At 44.3% G+C, this 20,190-nt stretch overlaps 1 protein-coding gene across 13 annotated transcripts in view; it reads right to left on the reverse strand.

Moving 5' to 3' along the window:
- Positions 1-821: 821 nt before the first annotated feature.
- GOLIM4 (golgi integral membrane protein 4) overlaps positions 822-20,190 on the reverse strand; it is a 74,783-nt gene continuing 55,414 nt past the window's right edge. For 2 of the 13 annotated variants that reach the window (XM_070242572.1, XM_070242570.1), the window contains 8 exons: positions 18,030-18,278; positions 15,973-16,235; positions 15,041-15,120; positions 13,559-13,668; positions 10,641-10,805; positions 10,241-10,309; positions 2,539-2,619; positions 822-2,224 (listed from right to left, as the gene is read on the reverse strand). In XM_070242572.1, the coding sequence (XP_070098673.1) occupies positions 2,075-2,224; positions 2,539-2,619; positions 10,241-10,309; positions 10,641-10,805; positions 13,559-13,668; positions 15,041-15,120; positions 15,973-16,235; positions 18,030-18,278 (1,167 nt within the window). In that variant the 3' untranslated portion in view covers positions 822-2,074. Of the gene's footprint in view, positions 2,225-2,538; positions 2,620-10,240; positions 10,310-10,640; positions 10,806-13,558; positions 13,669-15,037; positions 15,121-15,972; positions 16,236-18,008; positions 18,363-20,190 lie in introns of all 13 variants that reach the window. The other 11 variants (XM_070242571.1, XM_070242569.1, XM_014732733.3 and 8 more) reach the window with 7 other exon arrangements.

Raw genomic sequence — 20,190 nt, forward strand, 5'->3', positions numbered from 1 at the left:
TTACTGGTTGCACCGAAAGTCACGGATTAATTCGCAGGATAAACAAGTGACATTTTATTTCTGTTCACCTCATTAATGTAGATCAGCTCTGGCTGATTAGATCTCCTCCAAACATTAGCTGACACGGCCCTATAACTTTGAGCCATAGAGACAGCGGAATGGGTTGAGGTTGCTGCTTTCCTGGGGGTGAGTTTAATCGTTTCATTATTTTGTGTGTGTGCCACATGAGTCTCTCTTACATTTCTGTACCTATTTGTTTTTTCTTCCCCCAGAACCAGCTCAAATAAAATAAAAACTCTTAGCTCTTTCTTTAGGAAAGGGAAAAAAAAATCACATACTAATCCAAGTAGAGAAGGAGATAAGGAAACAGGAACAGGTTGGGAGAGGCATTTTATAATTCATTAATATATATTGATACCTCTTAGAAGTTTTCCTTTTATGAAAAGGAACTGAGGGATAAGATCAGAAACTAATAAGAAATCACATACTTTAAAAAATTTACCACTTGCTTTTTATAGCTTTATTGACTATTACCAAGTTTCAATATGTTTCAAATAATTAAATACTGCAACTGGGACATTAAAAATACAACTAATTTACCAAAATAATTGTATTCTGAATATTATGTACAATATTATACATTTTACATTACATAAAGGGTTTTTATACACAAATGTAAGATTTGATTTATGATTATTGAAAATCCAAAATACATTTGAACAAAACATCCCTATTCACACATACACAATCACTCAACTGGGATAATCAAACCATACATGAGTATGGTTGTTAAAAAATAAAATTACATTCATACAATGGTAGAAATTGAAATTTGTTTTTATTAATTTGAGAGTATTATTATAAAACCACACACATAGGAATTATATAACCTAATTTTACATATTTAAAAACCTATGCTTGAGACAGAAATATGTCTCTATCTCAAGGGAAATTTTTGATTTTTAATTTTTTTTATTTTAAAGGATTGTTATAATTCATAATCACTAAAATGCTTATATGTGGGCAGAATGCAGACCCAGTCCCAGCGAAAAACAGAAAAGCCATGAGAGTCTGTCATATCGACACGTGTATTTCACCGTACAGTTTTCAAAAAATAATCCTATTCAATTGTACAATTTGCTATGCCTTCATATTCAGATTTGTCACCAAAGTAATTACATATTGAGGCACAGAGCTTATAGGGGAAATATATATTACCGTAGAGAACTAGATACTGAAACAAGGATTTCACTAGGTGACTTCAGGAAAAAAACAGGATAGGTGCTCACATAGAAAACACCACCCATACACACTAAATTAGTCAGTAAACAAGGAGTCAGTCCTTCAAAAAGGCGAATACACTCATGTGTCATACCTTGTCGAATACTGAAATATCTAAGTCCAGAATACTGTGACGTGAGTTTTAGTATTATCCCATTTGTAAATTTAATTCCTTTCACGAAGAACAGTTGTGATTTTAAGTAAAGCCAAACATTTTCTTAACTGATCTGAAAAGTTGGAAACAAGTTCTTTACAAGAGAAATGTCTTTCCAACTGCATGTCACTCTGTATGTGGCTCTTACTTGAGAGAGACACAGACTGTGACAATCCCATCGGAACTATACACAAGACCCTGGGAAGGGCAGACGGGAGTCAACTGGCCGTTCTCCTGGAAGTCTGCACGGCACTTTGCAGTGTTCCCTCTTCAGAAATCCTGTATTTTATCAAAGGCAAACAACAGATCACCTGGAAACTAGAAGATAGGAAAGTTGAAACATGTACAAAATCGACATCCCTCCCAACACCACAAAGTCTATAAAAAGTCAGCTTCAGAGTCTAAGGTTTGCTTTACTGTTTTTCTTCCTGCTCATGTTTAGTTTGAATATAAAAGAAGCTCTAACCTAGGTTATCAAAATATATTTGTATAAATGTATGAGCTTTTCTAATACAAAAGTTAAAAAATGTCTAAATTCTTAATTTTTGTAATTAAATATCCTAGAGTTCAGTAGGCAGATGTATTTTCGAGCAGCGTGAACAGAAGCCGCTGGCTGAGCGCTGTGTGCAGGCGGCACCGTTACATTTCAGCTCGTCGCCGGGACTTCTCAGCAGCAGCGGCCCCGTCTTCCTCCTCCTCTTCCTCCTCCTCATAATGTTCCTCTCGGCCTTTGGGACGGGTGTCATCTCGAACTTCCTGTTCTTCTCCATCGTTGTTTTTCTCATCAGCCTTAAAGTTAAAAGAAAAGAAAAACTAAGAGAGAGGGTGTGGGGTTGGTGATGTAACTAACTCCCTCTACAAAGTAAAGGGTGCGATGGTACTCCTTCTTGGAGAAAGGAAACAAGTGAAGAAAAATGTTCCAATAGGCAACAGTGCTGCAGTCTTTCCCAATCTATGAAGGTTGTCACAAATTTTCCGAACTCCAGGTTGGCCTGTTAAACCCCATGGCACCTTAGAGGCACCTGCTGGTATCTATCCGACTAGACAGACAGATCTCCTACACATGCGCACACACGCAGCAGAAATATAGATCCTACACATACGTTTTCATCATTTTCACCGTAGGGCTCTTCAGCATTATGCTCCAATTCCCTTTTTTTCTCTTCGGTCAAATCTTCCTGAACCTAAAACAAACCAGAGATACTGGGTGACGCTTTTATCATTTAAACACTTGCAACATATTTTGATTTCCAAAAAGTTCATTCAGAGTAACAGGAACAAAATAAACTAAAAATAAACTTGAAAAAAGATAAAAGTCAAAGATGTGACGTGTCTATCAGCTATGAAGAAATGTGTAACACACCTACTACAAAAAATCAGGGTGAATGATTCAGAACCTAGGACTTTTGTGACTGAGTTTCTGATTTATTTGAATAAGGGTTAACACCCCAAGTGTAACACCTGAAGAAATTCAGCTGATGAAATTTAAAATTCCCCTTTTCGAAACGGGAGAACTATAGACGTCTGAAGGCTCTGACACAATGTAAGCTCTACAAAGACAGGAACCATCTGGCTTCCTCAGCTAATTGTCTTTAATACCTAGATGTTTACCCGACACACTGTAATTGCTTAATAAATATTCAAGGAATGAATCAATCAATCAATGCAAAAAAAATCTGCTCTGTAACAGCAAACAGACACCATTACTTATATACAACGCAGTAGAAAACTGAGAAAAAAAAGTGTATCTATATTTTTATAACTAGGAATAAACTCCTCTGGCTAAAATATCTCTAACGTAGAACACAATCATTTCAATTTCTTCATGAAACAGTTATTAAAGTGCCTCAAATCCCTACATCTCTTTAGTGTTCTAACACAGTAGTTCTGTTTTAAGGAGCTTTCTGTTATGTAAGCTAATACTGTTATGTGTCAGTGATCTCCATTATTTTTTCAAAATGCAATCAAAGCAAGCATCCAAATATTTTTGCTGAATAATCTTGAACAACACACAAAATGACCTGATACTTTTGGGGGGCGGTTTAAATGGGCAAGGGGAGGAAAGTCTGCGGGTGCTGTAATTAAGGGCTGCCTCAAGGTGTCCAGTCCAGGTGCCTGCCAGACAAGCTGTGGGGGGAGGCTGGCCTGTTCGGAGCCTACAAAGACGACCCTCAAAGACGCCCTTGGACAGAGCCCAGCCTTCACGAACCTCTTCTAACCAGCCCTATGTCGGCTGGACTCACAACTCCTAAACTCCATTGGCACCAAATACCTTCTGGGGACAGAGGATAGAGCATCTTTTGTATTCACATGTCTTGGTGGGGCGAGCTAAAGAGAAGACACCCTTGTCTCACCAGCAGACTGGTGGCCCAGGACATCTCTTCTGCCCTGAGTCACAGAAGCTCATAACACCGGCCCCAGGACGCTAGGATGAAAACAAGGAAGCACTTATTTTAGGATCTATTAAGGTTTCGCTAATTGAAACATCGTTAAATTGTTGTGTCCTGGTCGATTTCAGTAAACGAAGACATGTTTTATGTAGCCTCTATAATGAAAATATACTAGGACACCAAACGTGGTTTCATTGGCATGGGGAAGGAACTGCTTGGAAAGCACTATGGTGGAAAGAAGACATAAATCAGGGCCAGCAAACTTCTTCTGTAAAGGGCCAGATAGTAAATATTCAGGCCTTCTCGGCTATAAGGTCTCTGCAGAAACTACCCAGCCCCACCGCTGCAGGGCAGAGGCAGCCTTAGATGCTGCGTAAAGCAGGCTGGCTGTGTGCCAACAAGACTTTCGTTACAGAAGAAGCCGAGGCTGGCACTTTGCCAGCCCCTCACACAGATTGCGCAGTCAGCCAGACCTGGACAAAACCCTGGGTCTCCAACTCTCTGGCTATATAAACAATGAGGTCATTTGTTTTTATGATGAAAATTTTCAAGCACATACAAATAAAGACAATAATTCAAGGAACCCCTTACAGCCATCACCAAGCTTCAAAAGTCATCTCAGTGTCGCCACACCTGTATCATCTATTCTTAAAAATTCTAGACATCATGTAATTTCACCCTCACCCATCTCAGTATACATCTCTAAAATCCATGGACTTTTCTTATATAACCATAATGCCATTAGCATCCTGATAAATAATACCACGGTATCATCTAATGTCTAGTTCATACTTACATTTTCCTGATTGTCTTAAAAATGTCTATTTACAGTTGATTTGCTCTAATCATGATCCAAACAAAGGCCGCACACACATCAGTTCCACTCCTCTCGTTTTTCTTTATTGCTATTGATTTATCGCCCTGGAGAATGACCCGCATTCTGGATTTATCTGCCTCTTTAAGGTATCACTTAACTCATTCCTTTAGCCCCCACATTTCTCGTAAAAGGAAGGTTGCTTAAAGGCGTGAAGGAATTCAGACTCAATTTGCAAAGCAAGGGTTTCAGAGGTCATGTGGTAGCTTTCAGATCTTGTCTGGCTTTCAGTGGGGCTAAGATTGGTCCTCAGATGGTGACGGCCTGATCGCTCCATGGTAAAGTTCCCTGACCTCCATTCACCCAGTGATATCATCCACTGATGACTGCTCTGAAATCAATAGTTTTAATTAAGAGTCACAAAAATAGTAACTTTCTAATTCCATCATTCCTTCTGTATTCACCTAACTTCTATAAAGAAGGACTTGCCCACATCAACTATTTAGTTATCTTGCTTGGTATACTTAATTATGGTGGCCTTTAAAATCAGACCTGGGTGGGCTCTAATCATGGTTCTAACAATAACAAACTGTGAGACCTTCGAAAATTTAGCTAACCTCTCTGAAACTCAAATTTCTTATCTGTAAAATAAAAGGGATGGGTAAACATCATTGATTTTTAATCTTCTGTGTGTGTGTGTGTGTGTGGTAGGGGGTCGTGAACCCTTTTAAGGATTTGCTAAGAAAGGCTTCAGCAAACGGGCATAGATACACGTTATTTTGCATAGAAGTTTCAGGATGTTCAGACTTCCCCAAGTCCACCCGCAGCCACGGGTCCTATACTACTTCTCTAAACAGTGTGTTCTGGAAATGCTGGCATCAGCTGGGGGCTTGTGAAGAACTCTGACTTCTAGGCCCCAGCACAGATAAAATAAAAACCTCTAAGCTAAGGTCTGGCCCAGGAATTTGTATTTTTCACACACCCTCCAAGGGATTCTCAGCCACAGCAAAGACTGAGCACCACCTGCCCAAGCGACAACAGACGCCAGGTTAATAATGTCTCCAGCTGAAGAGATGAATACCCTTTTGTTAGTTCTTTCTTCACTTCTCTTGGGATCTCTCGTAGAAAATTTAGGTGGTTTCCCAGTTGTCAATATACTTTGAAGTGGGAAGCACTGAATTAAATTACTCTTTAATTTAGGGAACCCACAAATGAAAATTTTGTAATTTTTCAGATTTACAGATACTCCTTATTATTCTAATAATATATTCCTCATGTTTGGGGCAAAAGTAATTTAAACTCATCTTAAAGGCATTACTGAAGAGGAACAAAATCATTTGGAGTTTCTAACTTTAAAATATGCTTAGACTAATCACCAGAACCAAATGTTAGTTTCCCTCTCGTGACATAAACACACCAGTTATGTCTTCCACGTTCGGCCCTCTTTAGTGTCCTGCTCAAGCTGATGCAAACATTTGTCAAAGATTTCCCAGCACTGCTCCTCGTTACTCATTTTTATTCGCTGAAATGTAATGTTTTAGGCATTTTAGAAATGGTCCGTATGCGATATGGCAAGTTTAATAAATAGCCCAAACCCCAAGTAGAATAGGTCTACTGAGTTTGAAATGGGCATAGGCCAGCTGCCCCATCCCTGTAGGTATTAATGCCTTTCTTTACACATCAAAGATGTTACAGGAATTAGAAGGCTGAACCTCAAGTAGTCAAGAAGGCTGAGATCCCAAGAGGCGGATGGAATGGGACAAAGGAAGGGCCTTCAGCAACATCAGCTGCAGCGGTGGACACCACTGCTTGCTGCGAGACGTCTACTAGGAGAGTTTTTGCCATCCATCCGGACAGCTTCTTGACGTGGTGATTCACAGGCCGCAGGACCACTGAAGGCGGCTCAATAACCCACGCTCGCTCTCTCAGGGGTCTTCCGATCCATCTCTTGTCAGTTATACCAGGGAGATGGAGCACTCAGATTTTTCAAGCAGTCACTGAATCTATACATTTTTTTGAACATTCAAATAATTTTAAAGCACAAATAACACTTTTTGGCAAAGTCATAATTTGCCTTGTTTGCTCATAAGTAGACACAAAATCTGGAAAGTAGGCAACAGGAGGATGGCATCACCACGTGGACACGTTCCACTCGAACAAGCCCCCCAACAAACAGGGAGTGCTTGTTAAGAACGCTGCTGCGCTAAGACAAGAGAAGGCAGGGGGAGTGCCAGCCGCCTAACATCACACTTGTGTTGGGTCCTCTCCCCTCAGAGCTTAAGTCACAAGCCTGATGGGCTGGATCTCAGAACAGGGACAGTCCTGGCAGGACACTGTCCCTCCCGAGGAGCAGATGCCGACAGAAGTCAGGGTGACTGTGGCCAGGCAGGAGGGGACTGAGGGCAGCAATGGGCCTCACACTCGGGGGCCAGCTGGGGCAGCGGAAGACTCTGAGGCTAATGGAGGGAAGAACGACGCCCATTACCCAGCCTTCGAGGGTTTTCAGAGGGCCCTGCAAAAGCTGTCTCACACACACGTCGCTTATACACAGCACAGCCCGCGTGCTCCCCTGCTGTAGTGCTCGCATGTGTCTCCCTCTGCTGCAGTCGCTGAGCAGCTCCTCTCCGACTATCACGAGTCCCTGCAGGGTACTGGGGAACCACCCTCCTCAAGGGAAGAACTAGGAACAACGGGAAGGGGTGGGAAGACCCAATACAGCGGGCTGAGGGGGGAGGAGGAGCAGGGCCCCAGGGGAAGAGGCGAGGGGTTCTGAGGGAGGAGGAGCAGTGATCTGAGGGAGGAGGAACAGGGGCCTGAGGGAAGGGGTTCTGAGGGAAGAGGGGTGGGGTTCTGAGGGGTGGGGTTTTGAGGGGTGGGGGTCTGAGGGAAGAGGGGCAGGGTCCTGAGGAAGGAGGAGCAGGGGCCTGAGGGAGCAGGAGCAGGGTTCTGAGGGAGGAGGAGCAAGGGCCTGAGGGAGGAGGAGCGGGTTTCTGAGGGAGGAGGAGCAGGGGCCTGAGGGAGGAGGAGCAGGGGCCTGAGGGGGAAGGATCAGGGGCCTGAGGGAAGAGGAGTGGGGTTCTGAGGGAGGAGGGGCGGGGTTCTGAGGGAGGAGGAGCAAGGGCCTGAGGGAGGAGGAGCGGGTTTCTGAGGGAGGAGGAGCAGGGGCCTGAGGGAGGAGGAGCAGGGGCCTGAGGGGGAAGGATCAGGGGCCTGAGGGAAGAGGAGTGGGGTTCTGAGGGAGGAGGGGCGGGGTTCTGAGGGAGGAGGAGCAGGGGCCTGAGGGAGGAGGAGCAGGGGCCTGAGGGGGAAGGATCAGGGGCCTGAGGGAAGAGGAGTGGGGTTCTGAGGGAGGAGGGGCGGGGTTCTGAGGGAGGAGGAGCAGGGGCCTGAGGGAGGAGGAGCAGGGGCCTGAGGGGGGAGGATCAGGGGCCTGAGGGAAGAGGAGTGGGGTTCTGAGGGAGGAGGGGCGGGGTTCTGAGGGAGGAGGAGCAAGGGCCTGAGGGAGGAGGAGCGGGTTTCTGAGGGAGGAGGAGCAGGGGCCTGAGGGAGGAGGAGCAGGGGCCTGAGGGGGAAGGATCAGGGGCCTGAGGGAAGAGGAGTGGGGTTCTGAGGGAGGAGGGGCGGGGTTCTGAGGGAGGAGGAGCAGGGGCCTGAGGGAGGAGGAGCAGGGGCCTGAGGGGGAAGGATCAGGGGCCTGAGGGAAGAGGAGTGGGGTTCTGAGGGAGGAGGGGTGGGGTTCTGAGGGAGGAGGAGCAGGGGCCTGAGGGAAGAGGAGTGGGGTTCTGAGGGAGGAGGAGCAGGGGCCTGAGGGAAGAGGAGTGGGGTTCTGAGGGAGGAGGGGCGGGGTTCTGAGGGAGGAGGAGCAGGGGCCTGAGGGAAGAGGAGTGGGGTTCTGAGGGAGGAGGAGCAGGGGCATGAGGGAAGAGGAGTGGGGTTCTGAGGGAGGAGGAGCAGGGGCCTGAGGGAAGAGGAGTGGGGTTCTGAGGGAGGAGGGGCGGGGTTCTGAGGGAGGAGGAGCAGGGGCCAGAGGGAGTGGCTGCCGAGTGCCAGGCGCTCACCTCTACCTTGTCACCACTCTCCTTCCCTCTTGCCTCTCTGTCTTTTCTTTCCATCCTGATCCCTCATGGATCACAGGATTTCTCCCTCCGCCTTAGCTGATATAATATAGAGGTAAGAAGTATCAGTAAATACTGATTAAAATTTTATGTTTACCCTTTTGAATTTTTAAAAAGCAGCCAAGGTGAATCTCTTCTCTTTTAATCCCTCAAAGACTGCTGGCATCTGACAGAACGGAACAAAGTAATATTAGTCTAGACATCCTGTTACAAGAGAAATCCAGATGAATATCTTTTCCTTGCCAAATGTCTTAATATCCAAGCCTGCTGGTTTTCTAACGCTCTCTTCTGATAAGACAGCTCAGGGTCTTGATTAGGATGAACAGCAGGAAGAGAAGAGAGAGAGGGCAAAACGATCCAGTCAGTTAGAGGCACGTGACCAGCGATGTAGGTCACCAAGGGCTGCAGAGAGCAACATCCTTTTCTGTTTTCCTGGTATAAGCACAAATTTTAGCATCAGCTCTGAAAGGCTGACAAATGCAATAAAAACGAGAAAGCGGACCTAGTCAAGGGAACTGTGGACGTGAGCACAGAAGCACGCGTATTCTGAGCAGGGTCTCCAGCAGGGGTGCTTGTTCAGGCTGCCATTTGTCCATCCTCTTGTGTGGCTCCCTTCAGGGTCAAAGGTGCACATATGTAGGACGCTTGGCCGAGAAGCACCTCTGAAGCAGGACTGTAGTGCGCTGGCCCATTTACTGGTCCAGAGAGAGACTAAACGTGGGGCCTTGGCCTCATCCCTATCATATTCCCAAGTCCTGAGCTTCAGTGCTCCACACAGTAGAGTGCTGTGACTAACCAGCTACGACCAAGAGCACTCATCGCTCAGTCACGCAAATGCGGCACCATGAGAGACATCTATAAACTTCAATGACAATTATATGCTAGAAGTTCACAATAAAAAGCAAACTAAAATGAAATGTTAAGAAATTCCACCCAAATGCATTTTCTCCAACTGAGCTCCTTATATATTTTTCCTTTTATTGTTAAATTTAATTTAGGTCTTAAATTCTCAGGAGGGAAGAAGCTAAAAAAGTAGAGACCATAAATTTTTTTAAAAGTCTGGAGGGTGCTGAGTGTATTACGATGGACACTCTGGGGTACCCCTCAGAGGCAGGCCCTGTGGCGACGTCTCCAGAGAAAGTCACAAGGGTTAGTCCAGACTCCCTCAACCTGCCGAGGTTTTTCTCTCTTTTATGACGGAAAGAGATAGAAGAAAATATTCTTAGAAAGATCACTTCAACCACATTCCTGAAAGGTCAAATTTCTTAATTCAAAATTTCTAGTGAGAACCAAGGAGGATTCTATTACCCCGTTTTTATCTTCTATCCAAATGTCTCCACTGCCATGGTCCATTTCCTCTTGAAACTGTCTTCCTTATCCTGCCTAAGTCTTTCTGAACATTTCTACAGAGGGCCTGTCAGAGCTGATGCTGCTGAGGTTTGTTTAGGGTTAGGGCGATGACAAGCAGATCGCTCAGAGTTCCTACCTCCTCCTCTCCCTCCTCCTGGTACTGCTCATCAACATTGTCCTCCTGCTGGTCTGGATTTCCTGCCATCTGTTGAAACAAAAGAGGGGGCTCAGGTGACTGGTCACTGGAGACGTATTTTACAGAACTCTGGGACAAAGAACAAGCACGCCACCGTGAAAAGCGCACTTTCAATGCATCAGTGGCCAGGAAATGATGAATAATCATTCTCAGCACAAAGCCCAGGATGTCCGCTACCCTCTCCCTCTGAGAGCAGGCATATCATTTCATGCAACGGTCTGAAAACCAACCAAAGAGGCAAACCTTTCATCAATGGAGGTTCTGACTAACTTTTTGCATATACCAGGCCCTTATGAAAATACCCAGGTTACCACCACCCTCCGCTGTGGCATCTGCTCACCACCAGATGCTCCTCCATTTCTGCATTCTGCTTTTGATTACTTTGTTTTTGCTCTTCATTTTCATCTGGCAGATTTTCTTCTCTCACTTGCTCGGCTTCCTCAAATTCATCTTCGCCTTGATTATTAGGGTCATCTGCTGGGTTTATATCCTCTACAGCAGCCCTCTGTAAAATTTTAATAAAAATCAACCGCCACTTCAAAATCCAGGATCAAGTTTAATTTCATTTGAAAGGCCACGCACTGGCAGAAAATGAACTTGTCCTTCACCAGCTTGTTCAGATCTATCCTTGCCAAGACTCACAAGGACACAGCCCACCGTCAAAAGACAGAACTCCTGCTTTGTCAGTGGCTGATGAATCACAACAAAGTACAAGTAGCACTTATTTTCTGCAAGTGACTGCAAAACAGTTCTCAAAACGATATCACAGGCAGTGAGCATAACCAAACAGACAACAAGAAAAATAATAAAAGCCAAAAGACCAAGTAGGAGAAATAATTAAAATGGGAGATTTAGATAGGCAAATAGTAACTTTTTTCACTGGTATGATGATTTTTATACAGATGAGCTTTCCTTTGCAAGCAACGTTTTATATCTAAGTGGGTGAAGAGCAGCTGAAGAAAGAGAAAGCTCACACCAGAAAGGACCCAAGAAGAGGGCCTGCCTGCGAAGGAGACAAGAAGAGGCCTCATTCAAAAGTAAATGACCAATTTCTAGTACGGAGCAAGTTTCTTTACAAGAAACACTACCACGAACCTGAGATGTTGCACTGGCAAGGGACAGGAGAAAAAGAACTGAGCTCACCCGATCATGGCGATATATTTTGAAAAGCATCTCCCCCACCCCACCCCACCTCCCAAGGTAGTTCTCAGTTACTGTGCTCAGCAAATGCCCTTCATATATTATCAGCTACAGAATTATCTCGATTTTCCACTTAAGCTCCCAAAGTACCTTTTAGAATAAAACACGTCCTCATAAAGATTCAGATTTTAGAGCCTGAGCTGGGCAGAAATGGAGCTGCTTGCAGGAGCTTTCCGACCACTCCAGGGTCATCAACAGGACACTTAACGGAAGCAGCAAATGCTTCTCCCCAGAGACGGGGGTGCTCAGAGTAAATTTAGTCTCTACGGGTGTGCTCCAGACCACAGGACCCCACTTCAGTGCACTTCCGAGCCTTGAACAGGTTCAAGAGCTCCCGGCAGGCTCGGCTGATCCACTGTCTGCACATCCTGGCTGGAGACTTCATTCAAGTGCCAGTGACACTATTCTTGGGAATACAGAGCGTGACAAACAGTCACCTTCACGCTGAACTCCAATCACTCCACAATGTCCTGTCATATGGATTTCTATTTGTGTGTGATCAATATTTTGTGTGGAAATATAGGAAAAACGTAACACACCTTCTTCAGAAGAAAGATGCCAAAAGCTTTTGTAAAAGCTCATAAAAACGTACACACTAGTTTCAACTCTCAAGAAACAAGCAGTGAGGTTTAACAGGCATGACTGTTACATTTAGATAAAACAGTTAGATGATCAATTATACCTCAACAAAGCTGGACAGAACACTTTTTAATTAAAAAATAAATAAATAACTAAAAGAGTTACATGAGACAAAGAAGGACAAGCCGGCAACACTTTCTAATGAAAAGAAGGCACGGTAGAAAGGCCACTTCTCCAGAACAAGTAACTCGGTGAGAAGAGAACAGAGGATTGCACAGTCAACGAACGAAAGTGCACAGCGCCTCCCCAAGGTCAGTGACTGAGCACTCGCCCTCTCCCTGTCCCTGTCGGGCCCTCTCAGGCATGCTCTCAGGCACGCCCTCAGGCTTGTGCACACTCCCTTTCTTGTTCTCCTACGGACACTCCGTGGCTCTTTCATATTCTCTGGCTCTCTCATACTCTCCGACTCTCTACAGCTCTTGCTCTTTCCAGAAAATATTTCAGGGCTGGGATCCCTGAAGCTACTTTCAGATATGCTAACTCAGGGGCTGGCAGGTGAACACGCACTGCCACATCTCTGTGCAAGTTAAGTGGAAAAGCCGTTTCCATCAAGGCGGCTTTAAAGAGCTATCAGGAAGACTTTCTCCATGATTATCAAGGCAGGATGTGGATCCTCCGTCCAGCCCATGGGATCCACCCAAACAGGACCCACATGCTAGCACAGACTGAACTCTATACACTCGGTGGTTCACTTACTAGCAGAAGATGATGGGAGAGCCAAAGTAAGTTGAAAAAGTCATCTATACAAAAGCACAAGAACACACTCACTCAACATTGCTTGCCTTACTTGTAGGCAGAGGCACAGCCCCAGACAACCCAGCTGAACTGGGAGTCTTGGTCCTTTCTTGGTAAACACAAACAACATTTCTGGTTATGAGGTCTCTACTTATATATATTCTAATTTTTCTATAGCATCACGGTACCTGAGCCATTTTTTTCATTTCTCAAACCACACATCCTTATCCATGTATTTATTAAAATGGTCACTGACTGCTGGGAGATTACAGAGTCAGAGGACATACATCACACCCTAGCAGACTGCTCGCCATGCTCCATAATGGTTCATTTCCTTTCTCAGGTTCTCCAACTCCCACACTTGTTTTATTTTTCATCTTTCAGAATTACTACATATTTCAATGCCTCTCAATTTTGCTTTTCGCAGTTTTAATTTTATTCATCTAAAAGTCACCAGAAGGAAACTCCTTTGCTGTTTTCCCAGAGCAACGCCCCCCCCGCACCCTGCCGTGGTTTATAGTTAACAACCCTGCTCATATCATATGATAATGCAAGCCACCTTCCTTCTGTGTTGATGAAACAGCAGACATATCTGGAGCCAGACGCGTGGGGTCAGGCAAACCTTCAGGTTCCCTTTCTGCCTTGTGAATTTCCAGGTGTTGTACCAGAAGAGAGGACACTTACATCTGCCTCCGATTCTGGGTCAGTTTCATGGGGCCCTTGTTCTCGAGGTTCACGTCCATTGTCTGGGTCTTCTTCTGCCTCATCTTGGTGCTGGTTATCTCTCTCATAGGCTAGCAAATCAAAGGAACTAACATCAGCCCAGATGAACCAGACAGGATTCTTCCGTTTCACTCAAAGAAAAGCCACCGGTGGGCTTTCCTAAGACCACCTCATCCCATTTCTCCTCCAGCGAGGGTAAGTCAACGTCAGGCATAGTCTCAGCTTTCCCAAATAAAGTTACATCTTTTTCCCAGAACGTGCGTTGAGACGGGGCAGGTGAGTGACACCATTCTAACCCTCTAAAACAAATGTTCATAACAGAAGCTGCAATTCTTACCCTGTTATGCAAAAAATAACAACACTTTCTCAACAAAAGAAAACCCAGTCAGCTGGACATTGCTAAAATTATCAACTAACTTTTGGTAACATCAGAGGAAAGAGCAAGTACCAAAAGAAGAAATGGATAATGTTTCAGGAAATGAAGGAAAGAACAACCCCATTTGTGGAGCTCAAGACAAATGCGGCCATCCTGTGTTCTCTGATATGGCGGTGGTGACTGCCACACTCAGAGACATCCCACATTTACTCTCACACCGACACGCACTTACCACTTTTCAAAAAAAATTTCCACAAAGAGAATTTAGATAAGAGGAGACAAAGAGAAAAACAAACTAATTTTTAAAGAAGGCATAGGAGGAAAGGTTAAGTATATGGTTGAGCATTCAGCCTACAGAAAACAGAGACGCTGGGTAACTTACCATTAGGTTTCAAAGTGCACCAAGGGATTCATTAAATAGAGAAGGGAACAAACCGTTCTCTAGTCTTACTGATAATGAAACAGAAGAGCTTAAAGTGCTGCACGGGGGGACATAAGGAAAACAATTTCTGACTGTAAGGGCTATAAAATATCAGAATAGGCTTTGGGTAATCATCTTCCTTTAGACTCTTTAGAAAAGGATCCATATCTAAGTGTTAGTGTTGCCAGAGAGACGGTTTCTTTCTAGTTCTATTATCACAGTCAGCGATATTTCATAAATTACATACTAGATACGCACTTAAATGAAAGCTACCATCGACTTAACATGAAAAACTTCTAAGGCAATGACCCAAAGCCTCCAAGGTAAGGAGAAAATGTAGAAGTTGCCCAAAACATAACAGTCCTATGATAAGGTGTCAGAAATAACTATTTAGTATAAAAAAAGCTTAAATTACCATCTCCTTTCCATTCTAAAATTTTAGAGAGGAAATAGATTATCTTGGGCAATTTTGACTACCGATGTGCACTGTTTGGGAGGATTCAGGAAAACACAAGGACTAGGACAACATAAACACGGTACACAAATCTTCTTTGTGTGTACTCAGATATGCATATAACTCAGAGTTGATATTACAAATTACCAAGCAATTTTATTAAAACATTCATCATCTAAGAAGTCTCACCACCTCCTTCCTCTTCCTGGATGCCCTGGTCCTCTGCTCCCTGAACAATATCATTATCCATAGCATCGTAATGAGCTTGCTGCCTGCAAGGGACACAAACATTATCCACTCAGTGACACAAATTACATAGCACAGTTTGACGTAAGTCATTTATCTTTAAAGACAGTTAAACAAAATTTTCAACATTTTTTAAAAAGCCATAAGAAGATGTGATATTTATACACAATGGAATACTACTCAGCCTTAAGAAATGATGACAACATTGCCATTTGCGACAACATGGTTGGTCCTTGAGGATATTATGCTGCGTGAAATTAGTCAGAGGGAGAAAGTCAAATACAATATGATCTCACTCATAAGCAGAAGATAAAAACAAGGACAAACACACACATAGCATTGGAGATTGGATTGGTGGCTACCATAGCTGAAGGGGGCAGGCCAAAAGGGGTGATTTGGCTCACACGTGAGGGGATGGACTATAATTAGTTTTTGGGTGGTGAACATGATGTAATCTACGCAGAATTCAAAATATATTACAATGTACATCTGAAAGCTATATAATGTTACAATCCAATGTTACTGCAATTAAAAAAATTAAAAATTAAAAAAAGCCATAAAAATTTTTTAAAAAACTATGTGATTAGGTTTGATAAAGATTCCAGATATACTTTCAAAAGATACCCTAAAAAAAGATAAAACATATTTCGAATGCTAAAATAAAGTTAGCGCAAGACCTGCTAGGTTATTTTGAGACTTCAACTATCATTTTTAAGCAGAAAAAAAAAATGTTGATTATTTTTAAACTGAAGTCCTTGGAATTTCTCAGGTGGTTGTTCTGCCTCAGCTACACAAGCAATCCGAGCCCCTCAAGTTCACAGAGGACAAATAACAGATCTGTTTTAATCTGCCTCTGAAATCTACACGCATCAGGCTACCGTGGCTGCTGCGGGCGCTGCGCCGGCCCCTCCCCCTCCTCGGGCCCCGCCGGTCTCTGCTGGGCCGCCTCTCTGGCCAGGAGCTGCTGCTGTTGCTGCTGCTGCCGCAACAAGTGTCCCTGTAGCCTCTGCTGGTGTAGGGCCTCCTGCTGTCGTCTCAGCCGCTGGGCCTCCTCGTCCCGCCTCACCGCCAGTCTCTGCTGCTCCAGCTGCTCCTCATACGGTGATCGGAATCTGGTGACCGGCTTGGCGGAAGGATACACCTGGGGAAAAATGAGCGGGTGCTGAGCAAGAGCAGCCAGGTCCCCCGGTCTCCCTTCATTTGTTTCTCACGACAAACTCGGGAGTCAGAGGTGGTTTATTAACCCCGATCTGTCAGGTGAACTGTGATTATACATCAGGTCCAAGGTCACCCGGCGCTGGAACGCCTGTTTCCCAGGTCCCTCCCAACTCGCCCTGGGCGTCTTTTAGCAACCCATCTTCCCAATTTGCTGGCACTGCGGCAGATTTTTAATGTGCTCCCTCTCAACTGAAGAGGACACAACAGAAGAAACCAGTTTCAAATCTTAACAAAACCTGTGTTCAGGAGGCTCTGCTACGAGCCGGCACGGGTAACCTCATCCTAAGCGAGGACTCCGTGAGCTGGCGCTGAGGCTAAAGCCTTCCATGAAGAGGGAACAACCTAGGGATGCTAATTAACTCCAGCAAGGAATACACCAATCTCTGGCTAAGCACAGCCAAAAAAGGGTCAAATTTCAGATTAGGATGGAAAAGCAGAGAATCAATTTTCTTCAAAGCAACAAAGAATGGGTGAGAAGACAGTACCTTCTGATTAAAGGAAAAGCAGGAATTCTTAAACTCTGCTTCTCCTTAAACAATCTACCACTCTCTCCTCCACCCCCCAACTAACAGGAGCACACAGGATTCTCACAAAGCGGACAGGGTGCACGTGGAGGGGAAATAAACTGGCGTGAAGGACTTCTGAAGAAAGCGATGAAGGACACAAGATGGGAGAGGCCTCTCAGTGCTAACTTTGCGACGTAAGAATGCAACCACCGAGGCCTTCAGTCTTAGCCTACAGCCTCAAGCAGCTTGAAGTCTTGGAAAGTCTGAGGCCAAACGAAGCTTCAGAGTTAGAAATAAAAGCTGACAGCATCTATGTAAAGGCCAGGTAGCCTATTGTTGGGTTTCAGCTTAGAGACAGTGAGGAAAGGTACCTAGCTGTGCACAGTGTTGCTGTAAGATCTTCTAAAGTATCATTTATAATAATGAAGGATATTTTTTCTTTTTCTTTTTTTTGGTGAGGAAGACTGGCCCTGAGCTAACATCTGGGCCAATCTTCCTCTATTTTGGATGTGGATGCCATCACAGCACGGCTTGATGAGCGGTGTGTAGGTCTGCACCCGGGATCCAAACTCTCGAACCCAGGGCCCCCGAAGAGGAGCATGCCAACTTAACCACTATGCCACTGAGTGAGAGGGCAGTGCTCAGACGTGGAAGCCTGAGCAGGGCCTGGTTAAACACACTCACCTAGTGGAATAGCCTTAAGTGATAAGATCAGCTTTTAGATAACTTACTAACCACCTGGCTAGTGAATGTGCAAAAGCCAACATACGATTCGACAGTAAACGAACAGGGAGAAGAGGACCTTTGACGATAGAAAATGAGACACTTCTCAGCCTCAAGATGCCCCCAGGACCGGAGCACAAACCGGGAAGGTGCCGAATCAGGTGCTCAGCTCTTCTCTTACTGTTAAAGGGATGTGAGTGTGTCTCCCTTCCTGGGCACTACAGACAAAGGGAAGGCATACATACACAACAGCCCGTCCTCTTTACCCCAGTCATCTTTCTGAGGGATGTAAGTAGCTATGCTATTAATATTACATTAGAAAACTTCAATATGGGCATGTAACATTTAGTAATATCACTCAAATTTTATTTTAGAGATTTTTATAAATGGGGAGGGACTCTTTCTTTAATATTTAAAAACGAAGCCACACTCCCTATTCCAGCCAGCAAGACACAATCCCAGCCGACCTGACGTGGATGGCCTCGCACCTCCGCAGGAGCGTGCCCTTCCAGAAGGTGGGCTTCTTCCTTTTGTTCCCGCTGCTCCTTCCACTCCCGATCCTGCTCCTCTGGGGACGGGTCGTGTTCCTCCTCCAGGTGTTCCGCCTGCCCGACCTGCTCCATGGCCTCCTCTTCGAGGGCCTTTCTGTGCTCCTCTTCCGCCTGACGCTCCTCAGGCCCTCTACGTTCCGCCTCTTGCTGGTGCAGATCTGCTGGGGCCTGGAATTCCGCCTCCCTCTGGGTGGGAGAATACGGTTTTGTTTCTTCTGTTCTTCCAGGAACTGCTTCATGGTCCTGCCACACATCACTATTTCGAGATACCTAGGCCAAGCACGTCACCGGAAATGACACTCTTGCATCTCAAAAGGAGTGACAGAATTTCTTTATTATCATGTCTGTGGGGTTACAACATAAGCAAGATCCTGGATTCTAGAACAGAGACTCGTGAGTGAGAAGTATGGCTGCAGTGGAGCCACTCAACTCCCCGCTGTGTAATCTCACCTCTAACATGGAGATAACATAAGCAAAACGTCCTCTCAGATCACAGTAAATGACCTAAAAGTAAAGCTCAGGCGTAACCACATCTCAGCAGACCCTTCCCACACAAGCAATCTAACTGCTATTTTCCCACAGAAAAAACAGGAAAAAAACCCTCAAACTTCGTGATGAATGTTTACATAATTTTCCTCAATGTAAATTTTGTTTTCAAGAATTATTTGAAAAGATAAGATCAAAGTGAGGATGAGTTGGGTTCACTTTTTATTAGCTAATAAAGAAAAAGAATGCCAAATGTCATTACTAATGGACATCCGTGGTTAGCTAAAAATAGTGCCCACTAAACCAGATACAATAAAACATTTTTTAATGTATTAAAGTAGTATTTCTTCATGAACTAGAGAAAGTCTTTGGTAAATATTTTGTATTGTTAATATAAAAAACTCTGAACGGAAAAAAGACATCTTTTACTCCTCTTCTCAAATTGGTTGACTTGAACCAGTTTTCCTTGCAAGTTTCAGAGATTTCTATATGGTCTTCATGACTTAGAAAAGAGGGGTTAAAAAGAGATGCTATAATGTCAACAGGAAAATTTGTCACTTTCCCCCCAACCTGCTTTATCCGAAAAATAACTTCTTTGGTCAGATTGCTCTCCCGTAATTGACATAAAAGTGAAGCCTTCTTAAATTAGCAGAAATATAACTGAGAAATTGGACTGTATAAATAAATAAACCGAGGGAAAAAGTCCATTCTCAGACATCTGAGGGTAACTTTTGGAGATGGACATCTTACCAGGGTCTTTGCCTACCTGCCAAGTTTTACATTACACTGCCCTGGCTTTACATGAAATATTTCTCTGAAGAGCCCTACGTGCTTTCAAACACCTGTCATTTATCTCCACAATGCCCCTGTGAGAAAGGTTAGAGCAGACAACTACTCTCTCTCTACCTCACAGATGGAAAAACTAAACGTCTGCCCCATTAAAAGATTAACCCAGTAAACTGGTAATCAAACTAGGATAGCGAATAGAATGGATTCCCAGGCCAGGGATCTGGTCGGTTTTCTTCAGCTAGTACTAGCCGAAGACCCAGACGAAAGACAAGCACCCACGAGGACACGGAACTGTCTGTGAAGGAATGTTCTGCACCGAGTGAAGACTCTTATGAGCTCCACTCATCTCAACTTATTTACTCCCGTAAGGCGGTAACTTGGGGCAACTTTTCTCAAACATTGTTCTCAAACACAATGTTAAAAACAGCCTTGTCAGGGTTTGGATAACCATACTTGCTACACATGTGATTGCAAAACAACTTTGCTCGGGATAAGGGTGACACTACTTGTGACGTTCCACTTGTGAAATATTCTCAAGCAAGGCTTAATTTTTATGAAGAATACAAAAAGTGGATGGAGACACTAGCACCTAGAGCCACAGTAGTTTTAAAAGGTCTCCTAATACAAGTTTTGGCATGTTTGGGGGGGACCTAGCACTGCATTAACTTTAACTATATTATCAGCTTTAATACCTGAGTGGGCTGACCGTCACATAATATCCTCATGATCATTTAACCTTCTCACTCTACCCCCCTGAAAAAAAAACCCTTAAAAAGCTCAGACAGGACAGCTCCTTTCAAACAAATAAACCCACATGAATAAA

The sequence above is a fragment of the Equus caballus genome, chromosome 19, assembly GCF_041296265.1.
Source record: "Equus caballus isolate H_3958 breed thoroughbred chromosome 19, TB-T2T, whole genome shotgun sequence".
In the NCBI taxonomy this organism is placed as follows: Eukaryota; Metazoa; Chordata; class Mammalia; order Perissodactyla; family Equidae; genus Equus; species Equus caballus.